Source organism: Mustela nivalis (assembly GCF_964662115.1).
Source record: "Mustela nivalis genome assembly, chromosome: 4".
Taxonomy (NCBI): Eukaryota; Metazoa; Chordata; class Mammalia; order Carnivora; family Mustelidae; genus Mustela; species Mustela nivalis.
In genome coordinates, this window is record NC_139023.1 from 147,921,815 (window position 1) to 147,941,391 (window position 19,577).

The 19,577-nt window shown below is 45.7% G+C and overlaps 1 protein-coding gene across 1 annotated transcript in view; it reads right to left on the reverse strand.

Moving 5' to 3' along the window:
• Positions 1–910: 910 nt before the first annotated feature.
• The window catches only part of TRIM35 (tripartite motif containing 35), a 28,645-nt gene continuing 9,978 nt past the window's right edge, over positions 911–19,577 (reverse strand). Inside the window, exons 2-6 of the mRNA XM_082726834.1 lie at positions 12,416–12,515; positions 8,445–8,671; positions 5,212–5,234; positions 4,284–4,402; positions 911–3,426 (exon numbers count right to left, since the gene is read on the reverse strand). Coding sequence (XP_082582960.1) covers positions 2,849–3,426; positions 4,284–4,402; positions 5,212–5,234; positions 8,445–8,671; positions 12,416–12,515 — 1,047 coding nt within the window. The 3' untranslated portion in view covers positions 911–2,848. The remainder of the gene's footprint in view (positions 3,427–4,283; positions 4,403–5,211; positions 5,235–8,444; positions 8,672–12,415; positions 12,516–19,577) is intronic.

A 19,577-nucleotide genomic window follows, 5' to 3' on the forward strand; every position in this document is an offset into this window, starting at 1 on the left:
AGGGAGAGGGTTCAACAGAAGAGGATGCTTGTGTACTAGGGCTCTCTGTCAACAGGTGAATTGCCTCATTCCTGAGCCAAAACCCCCAAACTGAGATACCTGGGTTTAAGGGAAGGAGATTTCTAGGATGTACAGTAACAAGAGAAAAAATAAGACTAGACATCATCAAAGTTAACAACTTTTCTGTTTCAAAGGCCATCACCAAGAAAGTGAAAATACAACCCACAGAATGGGAGAAAAAAAAAATTATAGATGATGTATTTGAAAAGGGACTGGTATTTTAAATGTATAAAGAACTTTTATACTCAATGGTACGAAGACAAGTAACCCATTCAAAAATGGGCAAAGGATCTAAAGGCAGTTCTCCTAAGAAGATACAAAAATGGTAAACAAGCACATGAAAAGATGCTCTGTATCATCAGTCATCAGGGAAATGCAAATCAAAACCACAAGGAGGTATCACTTCACCATCATAAGGATGGCTGAAAGACAGTAACAAGTGTGGACAAGGATATGGAACAATGCAATCTTTGTGCACCTCTGATGAGAATACAAGATGGCACAGCTCCCCTGAAAAACAGCCTAGCAGCTCCTCAAAGGTTGAACAGATTTCATGCATGCACCACCAAACCCACTCCTAGGTAGATAGATACCAAAGAGAATGGCAAACATACATCCACACAAAACATCCGTCCACACATTATTTGTAATGGCCAAAAATGGAAACAATGTAAATGCCCATAAGCTGAAGAATGGATAACTAAAACGTTATATGTCCACACAATGGCATGGTACCTGATCATAAAAGGGAATAAGGTCACATACATGTTGCAACCTGGATGAACCTTTGTCATGGATCAACTTTTGCTTACGAGAACACGGAAAGGAAAATGTCCAGAGAAAAAGTGGGTTTTAGCTCAAATATCATTTTTATTTTTTTAAAAAAAGAGCTCCAGGCTATCCAAATTATCCTTTTCAGAAACCCCCTTCCAATATCTAAGTTGGAAATAAAAAACTTTTTTAAAAGTTTATAGTAACTAACAAAATAATTTCAGATCAGGATTATCCTAGAGATTGTATTTGATGGGCTAGATAAATATTTAGAGAATGCACACTGGTCTCAGACATATTGGCCGCCAAAGTGCCTTGAGCGCCCTGAGCCCGAGTGCCTTCAGACAGGACCTGCGCACACCAGTCTACCAACATTCCAACCCGGTACCCCCACCCGGTGGCATCTCCTACTGCGCCCCTCCCTGTGGGCCCTACCAATTGCACATATCAAACCGCCTCACAGTTTTGAATCGTCCTTTCTGTTTAAAATGTCCTTTTCTGTGAACCTGGGGCACAGACAGGAGAAAAAGAACATGAGCCCTCTGGATGGGAACATGCCCCCAGGAGAACACCGTCACCCCTACAGGCCAGTTCCTTTCACTGTGCTGTTTCCTGGGACGGGATGGCTGACAATTAAAATCCTCTTCAGGCAGATGCAAGGAAGAAGAGGTGGAGGTGGAGGTCCGGAGGCATGGTAGGGCGGGGGTAGAAGAAATCAGGATGAAAACACACAGGGGAATAGAGCAAGGAGCAGGCGGAGGCTAGCAAGGCTAAGCGAGGGACCCCCCCCCCCACCACCACTCCCCAGGACCATTTCCTCCCTTTCCTACGTCTTCACTGAAAATGACCCCTCTTTCCTTCCATTCTCTTTACTTTATAAGAATGAATCTGAGCTGTTTCTTTCATAGCATCCATAGGACGTAATTTTCCAGTCCTCCTATCTCCTCTATAGCTGAGGAAACGGAGGCCCATAGCAGAAATGGGTCTAAACTGCGGCTTTTAAAAACGCGTTTGAAATAGTCCAAACAGTCACTATTTGGAAATAGTCCAAGAAGGGTCAACAGATAAATCAGAGCTGACCTGTAGGCAGCCTTGCCTCTGCCCTGGGGAACGCGAGGGGACTCCATGGAGAGGTCTGAACATACTGGTATAAAGTGACAGACAAGTTTGGGGCCCCGGCCCTGCTCCAAAGCCACAGCAGCAGTGCTGTATGAACCAGATTTCATCTGTATTGTAGAAACTCTGACCACAGGGAAACTGCTTTTTCTGGCCCTAGCCAATTTCTGGAGAGAACAACCAACTACTTGGAGCACGTCTTTCATATGCAAACCGACCACTAAACCCCCAACCCACTTCCTTTACCTGGCTCTCACAGGACTCTAACCTGCAGGGCCACTGCTTCCTCTCCAGATGGCCCCCAGTCCCCCAGTCCCATCGTCCCCCAACAACTGGGGGTGGCCCCTACGCCCCAGAGCCTGCCAAAATTATTCCAACTAGCAGATCCCAAACCTGTCTACTTGGAGCCCCTGCCAAGCCTGTTCTTGTCACTAAAATTGTAACAAAGTCTCCCACCTCGTGCTCCCTCAACTCTCTGCCTCCTCAGTGGCTCTGGTGCTTCTTGGGAACTGTAAATAACAAACTCTTTCCCACGGTAGGCTCTCCTGGTCTGCTGGCCTCACCATACCCATATACTAAGACCCACATGTTAAAACAGGCCAATCCATAGAAGTCAGTGTTATCCCCAGACATCCTGGCATTTGGGTTTAGAAAATCCACACCCGGAAGGTGCCAAGGCTCTGGGGAATGAGGTGTCCCCTGGATGACTTCAGAAATGAAGGAGGAGGCTTGGGGCCTGGAGCTACAGGAGGAGGACAAGACTGATCAGCAGGGAAGATCCTGGCAAGGAGGCCAACAGTTCAGAGGTACGGAAGTGAGCGCAGCTTGAGAGGGAGGGACAGAAAGAAAACAGGACTACGACGCAAGTCCCTGGCAGCAGTGGCCAGGCTCCTGGTCGGCCTCAGCCATCCAGTTCCTCCCTGATGGTGATGCGTAGGGGACATATGCGCAAAGGCTCAAGGGGGCCATCCCCCCGCGCGCCCCCCAGGTAGAAGTAGGGCCGCACCTCCCCGAAGCGGGCGTGGAAGGTGTAGAGGTGGCAGTGGCTCTCAGCATCGTAGAAGGACAGCTCGCCCTCCTCACACTCCAGCTCCACACGCAGGCGGCGAGGGATGGCCGGGACCAGGGGTGACGTGGCCGGGTCCGAGGTCATGCAGTGGTCCCCATCCACCCCCTGTGTGCGGCACACGTACCAGAAGCCCGAGCGGGTGTCGTGGTAGCAGCTGTGTGAGTGGCCCTCAGCGCCAGTGTCCTGGCGCAGCCGCACCACACCCACCCGCCAGCTTGGCAGCCCCCCCAGGTCCACCTCCCAGGTGTGGGAGCCCTGGGAGAAGACGCAGGAGCCCAGCAGGCAGGGCGCTGAGGAGAAGCGCTCCGGGTTCTCCACCTGCACTCGGTAGCCATGGTTGGTGACGCTGGTGAGGTCATCGGACACAGATAGCCAGCCGGCTGCGGTGTTGGGATCGAAGCTGAAAGGCACTGAGAGCAAAGGCAGAAGTGGGAAAAAATCAGCAAATCTCATAGGCTGCCCTTCTGCCATGCCAGCGGTGCCTCCATTCCCCCCAAAGTCCTCCAGCGTGCAGTCCTTTGTTACGGCAGCCAGGGAAACCCACAGAAGCAGGGACCCCGGTGCTCACACAAGTCCCTCAATGACTGAGAGAAGCATGTAACATTCCTCTGGGTCACTGACAGCTCTCCCTCTAAAATCCTGAGGTCTCCGTCAGCTTGGGTTGCTACACAAAAATACTACAGACTACAGGCTCAAACAACAGACACGTCTTTCCCACAGTTTTGGAGACCAAAGTCTGAGATCGGGGTGCAGCACAGTTGTGTTCTGGTGAGGCCCTCTTCGGGGCTCACAGACGGCCACCTTCCTGCTGTGTCCTCACAAAGGGGAGGGAGGGAGAGAAAGCCAGCTCTCTGGTGCCTCTCCTCATCAAGGCACTGACCGCATCCTGGGGCTCCACACTCGTGACCTCATCACCTTCCAAAGGCCCCCATCATCTCCAAATGCCATCACATCAGAGGTTAGGGTTTCAACATATGAATTAGAAGGGGACACAAACACTCAGCACTTTGGTCATCCAATACGATTACAGTTCTGGAGAGAGATGGCAGCCAGCTCCTCTTTCTCCAGAGGTGGCCGAGTGTCAGGACCCAAAGAGGAAGGGGTGTGCCAGGAGAGCTTGAGCGGTGGGGCAGGGAGAGGTGGGGCACCAAGGGAACTGTGTGTGAAAGGGGCTAGAGAAGCTCCAATGGGGTGGGAAGCTGGGAGAAACAAGGCTTGTAGGAAGTACCGCCCCAGTCTGGAACCCCTGTCCACACGCCCCACTCACCAGATTCTACAGACGTGACCATCTTCCGCCAGACACGGTATTGCAGGGAGTCCAGATACTTGCAGATGTCAATGAGCATGCCAGGCTGCATAGGCTCCGGCTCCATGGTGCAGAAGAGGCTGGGAAAGGAGAGTTGGGCCAGGTGGGCAGGGCCACAGCCATGCATCGTGGGCCTAACAGGGTCAGCCGGAAACAGGCAACAGGGCTCATTCCTGGTCACTCTACCCAAGACAGACCTAGGCTGGGCTCTGACAGGAGAGGAGCCAGAGGCCAACCAGGCTGCTCACGGCTCCTCAGGATTGAAAACGCAGGCCCAACCTGCCCCCGCTGGGATAAATATAAATAGGATAGGAGGTTCTCAGACACAGGGCCCATCCTTGTGGGCAGAATCTGTTCATTGGATGTCTGAGGCAGAAGGGACCTTAAGGGTCCTCTAGTCCCAATGTCTGGAGGTATCACTGGCCTTTGCTTCAACACCTCCAGTGACAGGACTCACTACTCTCCTAAACATTCTCTTCCATCTTTGTGCAGCTCTGACTGGGATGGAGTTTATCACCATGAACCCAAAAGACAACAACAGAAACTGGTGTGTGCTGAGACTCTCGGAGGTAGGGGCTAATCAAGAGATAAACCTAGGTGTTGGGAGGACCCACTGAGAAACACAAGCAGTGTGCAGGATGACACATTTTCTCCCCACATAGTGGGTGGTCATTTTCCACACTCAGGAGAACAACACTTCACCAGTGCCAATCCAAGTGGAAGGCCTTGAAAGAGAGCTCTTTCACCCTGGCCAGTCCCCCCCGACTCCCACTGTATTACACCCAGCTGGCTTCATTACCTGCCTGGCCCTGGAGCCACTGGAGCTGGCTGGCACCCCTGGGATTTCTGCCTGCTCTTCCCCTCCCCTCCACCAGTCTTGGCAACTTACCGGCGTTTTCGGCTTTTGTGTTTCTAACAGAGAAAAAAAGACAGAGACATAAATACAGGGAACAAATCAAAACAAAACAAAACCACATATACACATAAGTTTCTGACCTCAAAATGAGTCCTATATCCCATGTTCATGGATCAGAAGATTTCTGATTTAACATTGTTAAGATGGCAAAACTCCCCAAACAGATCTACAGAGTCAATAAAGTTCCTACCAAAATTCTAGCTGGCTTCTTTGCAGACAGTGACAAGCTGATCCTGAAATCCATATGGAAATTCTAGGAACCCAGAATAGCCAGAACTGTCTTGGACAAGAACAAAGTTGGTGGTTCACATGTCCTGAATCCAAAATGTATTAAAAGCAATAGTAGTCAAGACAGTGTAGTATTAACATAAGGAAAGACACTGGAAGAAGTTAAACCCTTATATTTACTGTCAACTGGTTTTCTATAGGGTGCCAAGGTCATTCGATGAAGAATGGTCTTTGGCAAATGATGTTGGGACAACTCGATATCCACATGCAAAAGAATGAACCTGGGATTTCTACCTTCCACCATATACAAAAATTTTTTTAAATTAACTCAAAACCTTAAATGTGGAGCTAAGCCTATAAAACTCACAACCTTGGATTACACTATGGTTTCTTAGACATGATACGAAAAGCACCAACAGGAAATAAAACACAGCTAATCTGTGTTTCACTCCATCACAGTGAAAAGCTTCTGTACTTCAATGAAGCTACCAACAATAACAACCCAAAGAATGAGAGAAACTATTTATAAATCATGTATCTGATAAAGGTCTAGTATGCAGAATATGTAAAAACTCATATAATTCAACAACAAAATGACAAGCAATCCAATTTTAAAAATGGCCACAGGGCTGGAATGCACAGTTCCCCAAAGATATACAGATGGCCAACAAGTCCCCAAAAAGATGCTCAACAGCATTGCCATCAAAGAAATGCAAATTAAAACCACAATGAGATACCACTTCACACCCTGCAATGGCTAGTAAAAAAAAAAAAGAAAGAAAGAAAGAAAGAAAGAAAGAAAGAAAAAAGAAAAAAAGGCCAGTGTTGGCAACGATGAGGAGAAATTTAGTCCTCATTCACTGCTCAGGGACTATAAACACCAGTGGAGTCGCCTGGAAAGCTGTGTGGCAATTCCTCAAACAGTAACACTTATTAGTTACCATGTGATTCAGTGAATCTATTCTTAGGCACATACCCAAGAGAAAGGAAAACCTGTGTCTACAAAAAAACTTGCACATGCATGTTTACTGCGGTGTGATTTGTAACAGCTCAGAAAAATGACTCAAAGGTCCATCAGTTGATGAATGTACACATAAAGCGTAATATATCTGTACAAGGGAGTATTACTCAGCCATGCCTGATAAACACTCCAACAGGATGGAGTTTCAAAACATGCTGAGTGAAAGGAGCCAGTCACAAAAGGGCTGCGATCGGATTCTACTGATGGAAATCGTTTACAGAAGTGTCCAGACAAGGCAAATCCTTAGAGGCACAAAGGAAATCAGCATTTGCTGAGGGCTAATGGTTGGGGGTAGGGGGGTGGGGGGCCAGGCACAGGAGGGCAACAGCTTAAGGGTATGAGGTTTGTGTTTCTGAGATGAAATGTGCTACAGTTGATCATGGTAATGGCTGCACAACTCTGTGAACAGAGCAAAAAGCACTGGACTGTACAGTTTAAGTGAGTGAATTATACAGTGTGAGAATTGTATCTCAATAAAGCTGTTATATTATTTTTAAAAAGTCATAAAAGCATCCCTGAAAGCACAGTGGGTCCTGGCCGCTCCCAATTTCCTAAACAGAAACAGCAGATAATCAGCTTTTAGAACCCACCAAATGATTTTATGATCAGGGGCATTTTGGAGACAGGAGATACCAGGGCTCAAAGCTTTGTGTGAGGCAGAAAACCCACAGGAGTCACCAGCCAGGATGTGACAACTGGCCCGAATGCAGGCTGTTATCTGTCCCTTCTCAATCCACTCTACAAAGTCTCTCCTTTCCAGAGAGTTCAGCTGTTCTCTAAGTGAAAAAGACAGCTCACTATCCTGACTGATTTCCAAACTAGCTTTCCAGTTACAGACATATCTCCTATAAGACTCATGGATGGGGGGTGGGCAGGAGGGGGGCACAGGTGTGAGAAACATAAAAAGAGAAAAAGAAAATGAACTAAACATATAAGTTTAAAAAGAGAGAATAGAGTCATCCTTTTCTTAAGAGAGCAACAGAGAACATAAAAACATATTTAAATTAAGAATTAAAATAATTGTATAATTTTAGAATATTCTAGTTTGTCTTTTTTTTTTTAATTTATTTTATTTGACAGAGAGATCACAAGTAGGCAGAGAGGCAGGCAGAGAGAGAGGAGGAAGCAGGCTCCCTGCTGAGCAGAGAGCCTGACTCGGGGCTCGATCCCAGGACCCTGGGATCATGACCTGAGCCGAAGGCAGAGGCTTTAAGCCACTGAGCCACCCAGGTGCCCCTCTAGTTTGTCTTCTTTGTAAAATCCTTTAACCCCCATCTAATCATGAACAAAACATCAGGCAAACCAGAGTGAGAGAAGAGTCTACGGGCTACCTGATCAGCAGTCCTTAGGCCTGCCAAGGTCATGAAAAACAAGAGTAAGACACTGTCACAGACCAGTGGACACTGGGGCATTGGACAACTAAGTGCGATGTGGGTCCCTGGACTGGATCCTGGAGCAGGAGGATATTAATGCAAAAACTGGTGGGCTCTAAATAAGTCTGGAGTTTAGCTCATTATAATGCACCAAGGTCGGGTTTCTACGGACAAACGTGCCAGGAAGTGATACACGGTGTTAACTGTGGGAGGACCCAGAGGTCTCCAGCATTACCTTTGCAACTTTTCCACCTTGTTTACAAGGTACTCGGCTGTACTGAGGTTTCAGAGAAAGAAGAAACAGAGAGAGAGCGAGCAAGAATACGGGAGGCAGGGAGAAGGACAAGGAAAGGAGAGGGGCAGAAAGAAGCGAGAAGGCCTCTAGGAACTCCGTCCGCTCTGCTGAAAGTCCCCTTGGCCTCCTGACAAGCAGGGTACCTCCTTCGGGGACTCTTCCAGCCCAGCACCCCAACCCTGCGGGAAGACTGGGGGGTGGCGGGGGGTGGGGGCTGGTGGCCTCTGGCTCCCCATGGGTTCCCAAACACCTGCCCACTGTCCCTGAAGCCAGACGGGAAGCCCCTCACCATGAGAAAAGAAACATCATCCTCCTTCATCTCCACCTGCAGTCGCTCGATCTCCTGGGCCAGAGCTTCTGTGTCTTCCGCCAGCCGCTTCATCTTCTCCTCCACCAGACGCTGCTTCTGCCTCGCCTCCTCAGCCATGGTGTCCAGGATGGCTTGCTCCTCCACGCGCAGGAACTCACGGAGTTTGTCAAACTCCTGCCGGATTCGTCCTTCCAGCCAGGCAGCCTCTACCTACAGCACAGAACAGGACGGGCCCAGGCTCAGGCTCGGAGGGACCCTCTCAGGCAGCACGTGACCTCGGGGCTCTCAGGATTCAAACAATGGAGCTCTCTTTTCAACAGAAACCAGGGGTGAAACCCCAACAGGTAACATACAGATGCAGTTTTATTAGCATAAATCTATAAGTTTAAAGTCACACAGCGTAATGAGATTGTCTCGATAAATTAAGAAAATCAATCAAATCTGCTTATCGATGACACATGTTGTCTAGATCTTCAACACACAACATTCTGTACCTTGGTTCTGTGCACCATAGCAAGGGAAATCCTGAATCATAGAAATGAAATGTTGCAAATAACAATGACTTTTAACAATTATCTGCCTTCCCATCTTGGGACTTCAAAACTGTCTGATCCAGAGACTTACCAAAAGAAGAGAAGTAGTATTTATTTTAAAGCGGAATCATTCCCAATATAACTACAAAAACCTTTAAAAAAAGAAGTTGTAACAGGGGTGGCTCAGTTAGTTAAGCATCTGCCTTTGGCTCAGGACATGATGCCAGGATCCTGGATCGAGCCCCACACGGGGCTCCCTGCTCAAAAGGGAATCTGCTTCTCCCTCTCCCCACTCATGCTTTCTCATTCATTCCCTCTCTTTCTCTCAAATAATTTTTTGTTAAGAAATTTTTTTTAAAAGTTAAAACAAAACCATAAATGTACTCAAAGAAAAAGCAGAGAAATAGTACTCATCTTGGAATGAAAAAGACCTTTTTTAATAAAAAACTGAGAAACTGTGGGGCACCTGGGTGGTTTAGTCGGCTAAGCATCTGCTTTTGGCTCAGATCATGTTTCCAGGGTCCTAGGATCAAGCCCTGCATCCAGCTCCCTGCTCAGCGGGAAGCCTACTTCTCCCTCTCCTACTCCCCCTGCTTGTGCTCCCTCTCTCTGTCAAATAAATAAATAAAATCTTTTTAAAAAAGAAACAAAACTGAGAAGCCTCAAAGAAAAATGAGATCACTGAATAGACATTAACAGAAGTAGTTTTGAATGGTAAGAGACTACTAATAAAGTTAAATACATAAATACAATTCCAAGAGGACCACTGGAAAAACAACTCAAAATCTGTGGTGTAGGGGCGCCTGGGTGGCTTAGTGGGTTAAAGCCTCTGCCTTCGGCTCAGGTCATGATCCCAGGGTCCTGGGATCGAGCCCCACATTGGGCTCTCTGCTCAGCGGGGAGCCTGCTTCCTCCGCTCTCTCTGCCTGCCTCTCTGCCTACTTGTGATGTCTGTCAAATAAATAAATAAAATCTTAAAAAAAAAATCTGTGCTGTAGCAATCACAAATCTCATCTTCAGACTGAAAGTTCAATTTATGTTCACGGCTCTCACAGTGTGATGACAAAATAGTCACTGATAAAATGAAACTGACCCAAAAAAAGTAAAAATGATTCACTGGAAAAGAAATGACAAACTGGGAAAAATATATGTAAGTAACATGTAACAGACTGTTTTTCTTCTTAACATACAAAGCACTCTTACAAATCCACCAAGGGAAAAGACAGATATTTAAAAAAATAAAAAAATTCACAGAAGAAACACAAATGGCTTTGTACTTGTAAAACAGTGTACAAACTAACAAAGAGATTCAAATGAGAAGAGATGGCACTGTCGAAATACCAGGCTCAAGAGACTGATTGTGCACGGTGGGAGGTAGTGAAATCCAGGATGATTTTTGTCGCACAGGAAGATAAAGACCAGCAGGCAGGAAAACCTCACCAGCGCAAAGTCAAGTTCAGCCACCCTTCCTGCTGGCAATCTGGAACCTCGCATCAAAAGGGCAAATCTCAAAGCCTCCACTTTCCTCATCAACCTGCACTGACTGGGTTTAGGGGAAAAGCAGGGCTCACCTGGAAACCCTGGAATCCTCACCTGGGGCCATGTCAGAGTGCCACAGTGCCTGGGCCAGGCAGACAGGGGCCATCACCTGGCCATAAGGACATGCCCCAGGCACCACCACCGCAGTCCGGCACAAGGCCAGCCAGGGGAACAGGGCTGACCACAAAAGGAACTCGAGTGACAGAGGTGAAGCTCCATGATTCCACGGCGCCTGCAGGTAAAGCAACTTGCCATGCGGAGGCCAGGAGCTAAGTGTCTGGACCAGGAGCTCAACGGTGCAATGGCTCTGACAATGTACCGTAAGGTTTCACTGAAAAAGTGAAAACCACCGCTCACAGTTCGATGGTCCATAAGACATGAAAAATGGTGAAGAGCTTTTCTCTGTTGGGCACTGCACATGCATTATCCCAACTGAATGTTCATAAACTTCCTAGTAAGACAGAATCATCCTCTTTTTACAGATGGAGGGATTAGCTTAGAGGGGGTGGGGATGGGCCTGGAGACTGGGGTCTGGCTTTGAAAGCAGTTCTGCTTTGCAGTTACTGCCCTGGTCACCCACATTTCACAATCCTTCTGCTGTTCCACCAGCTCTGCAGCTCAGGGGACAGTCACTGGCCAGAGATTAGTGAGGCGCCTTCCGAGCCTGGTCCCTTCCCATGGGCACATGGGCACAGGCGGGGAGTGCCAGGCAGCCCAGGCCAGGGGTGGGGGTGGGGGCTCTTAGCTGAGCAGTACTTAGTAGAAGCACTCACCCAGGGAGTGACAGAGCAAAGCCAGTACAACCCGACGGAAACCCAGCTGCCGATGCACATAGCACTCAGAGGGAGAGAGGATGATACGGTATAAACAAGGAGGGTGGGGAAAAAGGGGAGACAATTCCTTCATTCAATTTACAAACATTTATTGATCACCTACTGTGAGCCAAGAACTCTCTCACATATTAATGTAGCCTTTACTATATTCTATTGGAAGCAAATAAAAAAATAAGTAACATAAAGTTAACTGCAGGTAACGAAATATTCTGAAGAAATCAAAAACAGGGAGACATGAGTGCAAGTAAAGCGGAGAATTACTTGGGGAGGGAGATCAGGGAACACTTCACCCAAGGCATGTCTGAACAGAGATCTTAATGCCAAGCTGCTCCTTATAGGAGGATCTGAGAAGATGTAATTTCCTGGAGGGACAGAAAGAAGGCCAATGTGGCTGGAGCCAAGCGTGGGAGGAGATGAAGCTGAGGGCCAGGCAGGGGTTGGACGAGGGCCCTGGAGGCCACAGTGAGGAGTCTGGACTGCAAGGGTGATGAAGCCTCTTGACAGTTTTAGGCAGAGGAGTGATGCAATCCATGTATTTTTCAGAAAGATCAGTCCACTCTGTGGAGATGGACTGCAGAACAAGAGTGAAAGCCTGGGGCCCAAGTAGGAGGCCAGGTGAGGAACAATGGAGACACATCCAAGACTGAGGGTGGCAGGGGAAACAGAGCGTCCAGCAGACGTGATGTATTTTCAGTTAGAGAGGCCAGGACTGCTGAGGGAGAGGACCCAGGGAGGAAGAGGGGAAGACGAGTAACTAAAGAGCCCCAGGTCGTCGCTGGCATGAGCAATTGGGTAGATGGTCAAGTGCAGCACGTGCAAAGTTCCCCCTTCCCACAGCTGATGGTATGGTCACACCCAGCCACTCAGGCCATGGCAGTGCCACCACAATCAGCTATCTAGGACAGGACTATGCTAGATCCTCAGGGTTAGAGAAGGCTGATTCTGTGTCAAGAGCCACAGCCAGGGCCCGCCCACCCTAGCCTTCCCCCCCACCAATTCCCCCGCTGCCCCAGGTATCCCTCATCTCCCGGCCCAGCCAGAGCACTCACCTGATTGTGCTTGGCAATGGCCTCGTAGGAGCGCCTCATGGCCCAGAAGGCCTTGGCTTTTTCCCGTAGCACGTGCTCCATGTTCCTGCACTTGGCCTGCCATGAGGAATGAGAAGGAGCAACATTAAGGCTGGAGGCCAGGCAGGGGGAGGACATACTCCATTTACAACTGGAGTCCCACTTCAGTGTGGGTACAGCTCAACCACATTTACTCAACCCGTCCATCCACAGGCTGCAGGGCGTAACCCTAACCTTGACTCTGGTTTTTAGCTTGAAGGCTCTCAAACCCTTCTAACCGGCCCCTTTGTTTTATACCTGGTACAAATGGGGAGACATGGTGGAGGAGGTAAATGACCCATTCCCTCTCAAGCTAGCCACAGTACAGCTCAGAAAGGCATCCCGCTCCAGCCTACAGCTAGTCCAGGCTGTCCATGAACCCCTGAGCTGTTGCCACTATACAGACCATGTGCTCACAGGTTCTCTTCATGACTTTCTAAACTGGACAGGTCTGATTCCAGGTCGATCAGTTACTCCTACAGGGCCTTATCTAAACTACCTGTCTCCCCACTTTCCTATCTTATTGCAATATTCCATCAGTGCATGGGACACAAAAAATATGCTTTAATCAAATCCTTTTGGTTTAGTAGTTTTGTTTTTTTAAACTTAACTGTTAGTGCTCTGATCTCCTTGGACTCCTTGAAGAACCACTACCAGTTTGAGATTGGATTCCTCCCTTTTGTATTCAAGGCCTATCCATTTCTCTCCATCTTTATCCTTTTCTCTCATAATTCTGAGAAAGCTTACCAAGTTTTTCTTTGGAAAAACAGTAACAATTCTAGTGGCATTAATTACAAGTGACTAGCATTTATTGAGCATTTACTATCTGCCAGGGAATGTGCTAATTACTTAACAAATTACGTCATTTAATCATCACACTATCCATATTAGGTAGTAATATGATTAGCCTCATTTTATAAATTAAAAAAAAACACACCCCAAAAGCACACAAAAGGAAGTGACTCGCCCTTGAGCACACAGCTAGTGTGTGGCAGGATAAGGACATGAACCTAGACAGTGGTGGTAGGCAGCCTCCAGGATCCTTCCCTCCTATAAGATAGGAATGTCTACTGCTTTAAGATTCCAAATTTGGGGGACATTTGTTATACAGCAATAGGTAACAGAGATTTGTCCTCAAAAGCCTCATCCCCACCTGGTCCTGATTCAGATGACAAGAATCAGGAGCTAATGTTGTCACAGGGTAAGAAACTGGGGATCTTGGGAAGGAGTGAGTGTATTCTGCATGCTAGGGGAAAAGGAACCATTGGGGAACAGAGGGCAGATTGAAGGAGGCAGCCTCTAGAATGGCTCCAGTGGTCCCCACCTCTGGGGATTCATGCCCCAGTGGAATCTGCTCCCCATGGGCTGGATGTGCTGAGCTGCTTCAAACCAGCACAATGTGGCAAAAGCAGCAAAGGGATATCGCCTGAGACGAGGTGACTAAAAGCCTGTGCACATCCTTTCTTACCCACCCACTGCTTGCTCAGCTGGATGGAAGCCACCTGCCACATTGTGATCCGGCCTGTGGAGTGGCCCACAGGGCTAGGAACTGAGGATGGCCTCCAACCAGCAGCCACTCGACTGAGTGAGCTCGAATGGTAGGTAACCTTGGCCTACTTGAACCTTCAGATGAGACCAGAGCATCGGGAGAGATATGAGGCAGATACGCCCAACTATGTCTTGCCCAGATTCTCGACCCACAAAAACCATGAAGTAATAGTTATTTGTTTTAAACCACTATTTTTGGAGATAATTTGTTTTGCAGCAATAACGAGGCTGTCTGTCCTGCTCCACAGCCCATTCTTTTAACTGCCGTACTCCAGAAAATAATGATCTCTATCTTCTGCAGGTTTCTTCTTTTCTACTCATTCTGGCCACTTTCATGATCTTCTTGAATATACATAAAAGATCTTTTTGTTTTCTGTAGAATGACATCTCTAAAGTGTCTCCTCAAAGCAAAATAAAATTGGTATGAATATCCCACAAGGCCAGTGAAATATCATCCTTATGTTTTGTGGGAAAAGATGTTCTGTTACAAAGTCATATAATAAATTTCTAAACAATTTTGATTTGCCAAATAAGCATGGATGAAAGGAGTGAAGCAACTGCCCACACATATTACCCAGGGGGTATGCTGGCCCCAAAACAATGCAGCCCAGCCCTCTGCCTTCAACCCTGACAGCTAGGGATCTACAGGCAGATGAAGACAGTGGTGGTGCAGGGGGCAGGGGTAGGGGGACAGTCCCTGTCCTCTCCCAAATTCTTGAAGCACCTGGACAGTTCTGGTGTAATGCAGCAAAGACCAACCCCCAAATGACCCTTCTCTGAGGCGAGTTGATGAGATCCACCACTGATTCCATTAGTAACAAGCAGTTACTACTGCACATGTGCTATGCCATCCAGCACTAAATTAAGCACTCAGGAGAGATGTTACTGAATTCTTACATTCCTGTGAGGCAGGCACTACTCGCTTCTTACACAGAGGAGAAAAGAGGACCCAGAGTTGTTGAGTAACTTGCCAAAATTATACAGTTAGACTTCAGCAGAGCCAGGATTTGTACCCAACAATAAAGGCCATGTTCTTAGCCACAAGACACATCCTATCTCATGAGGAGAGCTGGTACTATGTTTGTCTGCCTACCCTTAATGTTTCTGAAAGTGTCATCTTATTCCCAAATGTGTTGTCAGTTTTTAGTTCTAGAGTAAGTTTATAATTCTGTCAATACTTTGCCCCTAGAGTAAGTTTATAATTCTGTCAATACTTTGCCCAATTCCTTCAATAACCTAGCATGTTAATGAGTTTCTTCCCATAAATGTCAAACTAAACAACATATTTTAAAGACTAGTGGCTACTCCCAAACTGGAAACTAACCAAATATCCTTTGAAAATGGATAAATTATGGTATATTCATATAATAGAAAACTACTTAGCCATACAAAAGAACTAGTGACACATATAACATGGACGAGTTTGTATATATATATATATGAATTTATATACTTATATATATAAATATATACATACATGTACTTGTATATATTAACATGTTTATACGTATGTGCATATACATATTGACATAAGTTTACATATATGTAAATATATATATAAATTTTGCCAGAACGAAGTCAGATACAAGAGTATACATGGTATCGTTCCATTTACATGAAGTTCAAGAACAGCAGCGCTAATATATGGTGACAGAAATCAGAAGGTGGGTTGCCTCCTGGTGGACTGGCTGGGAAGAAGGGAGCTCTCCAAGGTGACAGGAATGTTCTGTATATCCTTTGGGGAGGCAAGTACAGTGTTTGTGTAATGCTTACAACTTTTCAAATGGAACAGTTACGATCCCTGCCTCTTATTGTTATCTATTATACCTCAAAGATCTTAAAGCCTATAAAATGAAAACTTTAGAAGTTTTAGCCTTTTCTTGTCACTTACCTAGAGCGTTCCTTCCTCAATGAAATCCCTTCAATTTCTCTCAGGTTCAATGAGTTGTTTTTCACCTTTCAATCTCTTATTTTTGGCAATTTATTTGCTTTGGCATAAAACATAAATGTGCCTCAAATATACGCAAATGTGCCTTAAGTAGTTATAAACAGAACACCTTTTAATCACAGTCAGGACCTGTCCCTTCTCAATCTTATCCCCTTCTTCCTGTCAGAGGAAACAAAGGTCCAAGTTTGTATAGCATTTCCCTGCCTTTCTTCAGAGTTCTATCACCCATGTACACATCCCTAATCTGAACAGTAAACTTTAATTTTGTGCGGTTTTTAACTTTGTATTAATGGAGCCATTCTGTATGCATTCTTTTGTGTCTTGTTTCCTTTACCTTGACATTAAGGTTTGTAGGATTCAAACTTTTTTTTTTTTTTTTTTTTTAGATTTTATTTATTTATTTGTCAGAGAGAGAGAGAGTGAGAGCAAGCACAGGCAGACAGAGTGGCAGGCAGAGTCAGAGGGAGAAGCAGGTTCCCCGCCGAGCAAGGAGCCGGATGCGGGACTCGATACCAGGACGCCAGGATCACGACCTGAGCCAAAGGCAGCTGCCCAACCAACTGAGCCACCCAGGCATTGCATCTGAGTTTATCGTTCATTGTTGCACTGTATGCCACTGTATGAACACACCACAATCATTTACCCATTCTGGTGTTCATGGAGAGCTGGGCCATTTACAATCTTCAAGTAACACAGATAGCATGAACCATCTTAGATACATCTCCTGGCCCACACAAAAACATGTCTCTGTGCAAAATATTCCTGGGGACAGGAATGGGCCACAAACATGTGTATCTTCAACTTTAATAGATCATGCCGAACTGTTTTCTAAAGCAACTGCACCAGTTTATACCACACACGTGATACCAATGAAAAATGTTTATTAACCATTTGGGTCTTTATTTCTTAAATAGCTGTTCAAACCTTTTGACCATTTTTCAATGGAGATGCCTGTTATTTACCTACTGGTTTGAAGCAATTTATTATAAATGTGCAATATATGTCTCCCATGGGTTAGATGTATAATAAGTACACTCTATTGTATCATTTATATTTCTTAATTTCAATATGGTCAAATTTATCATTTTTTTTTCCTTTAGAATTAGGGCTCTTTGGTTTGTTTTAAAAATACCTCCTCCCTTCCCAAACTGCTTTAAAAAACAAGCCAAACAAACAAACAAAAACAAGAAAAAAAAACCCTCCATATCCTGAGGTCACAAAGATTATCTCCTGTATTATTTAAGCTTTCCGGCTTTCTTTCTCATTTAGGTCCAATGTGGATAACCTGTGGTTTACCCCATGAACGATGTGACCCGGGCGCTCGCTGCCTCAGAACCATTATTTAGAGTACTAAGCCTTCCCCACTGATGTACAGGCCATCTCTCCATACATCAAACAGATGTTTTCAGTTCTCTAGTCTCTTCCCCTGACCCACTGTCTTCTGCCAACATCACACAGTCTTAACTTTGATAGCTGTTAAGATAAACTAAGAGCTAAACATCTCCTAAGAATGTTCTGGCAATCATTGGCTGAATTTTCTTTTCTTTTCTTTTTTTTTTTTTTTAAGATTTTATTTATTTATTTTAGAGAAAGAGTGCATGCACACAAGCAGGACTGGCAGGCAGAGCGAGAAGGCAGCTGGGTGAGGGACCTGATCCCAGGACCCTGGGATTATGACCTGAGCTGAAGGCAGACTTAAAAGTGAGCCACCAAGTGCCCAGCTCTCTTGAGTTTTCATACAAATACTGGAATCAGCTTGCCAAATTCCACAAAATGTCATGTGGTGATTATTACAACCCTGACTCTATAGATCAGTCTGGAGATAACCGACATCAAATACTGATTCTCTTAATCTATGAACATGGTATATTTTGCCACTTAGTCTTTTATATCTCTCAATGAAATTATGTATTTTTCTCTGTCAGATGTCTGCACTGTTACATTTATTGTTAGATATTAACAATATATATTGTTTTATACTATAGCGTTTCTTTATGTTTGCTGATATATGGAAATACAATTGATTTTAAAGTTGATTTTGCAGGGCGCCTGGGTGGCTCAGTGGGTTAAGCTGCTGCCTTCGGCTCGGGTCATGATCTCAGGGTCCTGGGATCGAGTCCCGCATCGGGCTCTCTGCTCGGCAGGGAGCCTGCTTCCTCCTCCTCTCTCTCTGCCTGCCTCTCTGCCTGCTTGTGATCTCTCTCTGTCAAATAAATAAATAAAATCTTTTTAAAAAATAAATAAATAAATAAATAATAAAGTTGATTTTGCAACCAGCATTCTTCTAAACTCATTTATATACATAATTTATCTGTAGCATCTTTTTATATTCTCTGCAACAGAAATTCCTATGCAGATATATGTAATTATATCATCTGCACATCATGCCAGTGTAGTTTCCCTCCTTCCTCACCTTGTACGTTTTACTTGTGATTCCTATCAAAGTGGCACAGAACTGGGCTGTTTTCTTATCTAGCTGACTTTTGTCACTTAACTGGAAGAGTTAACATAATTACCGGGTACATTTGCACTTAAACCTACCACCTTGTTCTGTGCTACTTGCCCCACTTGTTCAGTATTTCCTTCTCTTGCCCTTTTGTGGGATTGACGATGTGTGTTTTATTCCACTTTTTCCCTTTCCATGCATTTAGTGGTTAATCTAGGAAATACTGTATTTAAACAGTATGAATTCAAATGAATCTAAACAGTATACTTTTCATGTTTGCTTTAGATAATTCTGATTTTAACCCTAAGCATATGTGTATCCACTCAAACGGACCATTCAGGGACTGCATGTAGCCCAGAGGGTGCGCTGAACAGGCAGAAGCTGCCCGCTGACTGGAGGGGGGCTCTGCTGTGAAGCCTGGTCTGGACGAATACAGATCATCCCCAGCCTGGATGGAGCTAACTGGCTCAGGACAGATGCAGAGCATCACCCAGACCCCAAGCCCAAAACAGCAAGTGAGCTGTGATTTTAGTTTCAAATTACAACACTCAGGATAACTTATTTATAAACATGCAAAACAGGAAGTTTTCTATTTACACTAAAGGATTCAGAATGTGATTCTATAGTCTACATCGTTTATTTAAAAAAACTACAATTTGCTTAAGCATCACATTTCAAGGGTGTATTTATTACCCTAAGGATTTTACAAAATTGTTTTGCCCAAAATATCCATTAACACAGGTGCTGTGTGGTGTAACAGAAAATGGGAAAGGCACAGGTAAGAGAAAGAATAAATACTATTTCCTACGATCATCACCACACACCTGCAGCCAGGGCTGTCCAGCCCAAGCCAGGTTTTCTGACTTCCAAGGCCCTACATATGCTGTTGCTTATAATTCCTGTCTGCACCACCCAACTATCTCAACAAGGCTTAGAAAACGCAGCTCAGGCTCCCTTCAATTCCTCCAGAGAGCCATTCTGACCTCCCCAGTAGAGTTCAGGTGCACCCCGCGGGCTCTCATAGCTCCCAGGTACACCTCTATCACCTCACCCATTACCGCTAGATAATCAATCACCTCACTTTCCCAGGAAGGCTGTGGGCTCCAAAAAAGGGCAGGTCCTCTGGCCCAGCACAATGATGCTCAATAAACCTTCACAG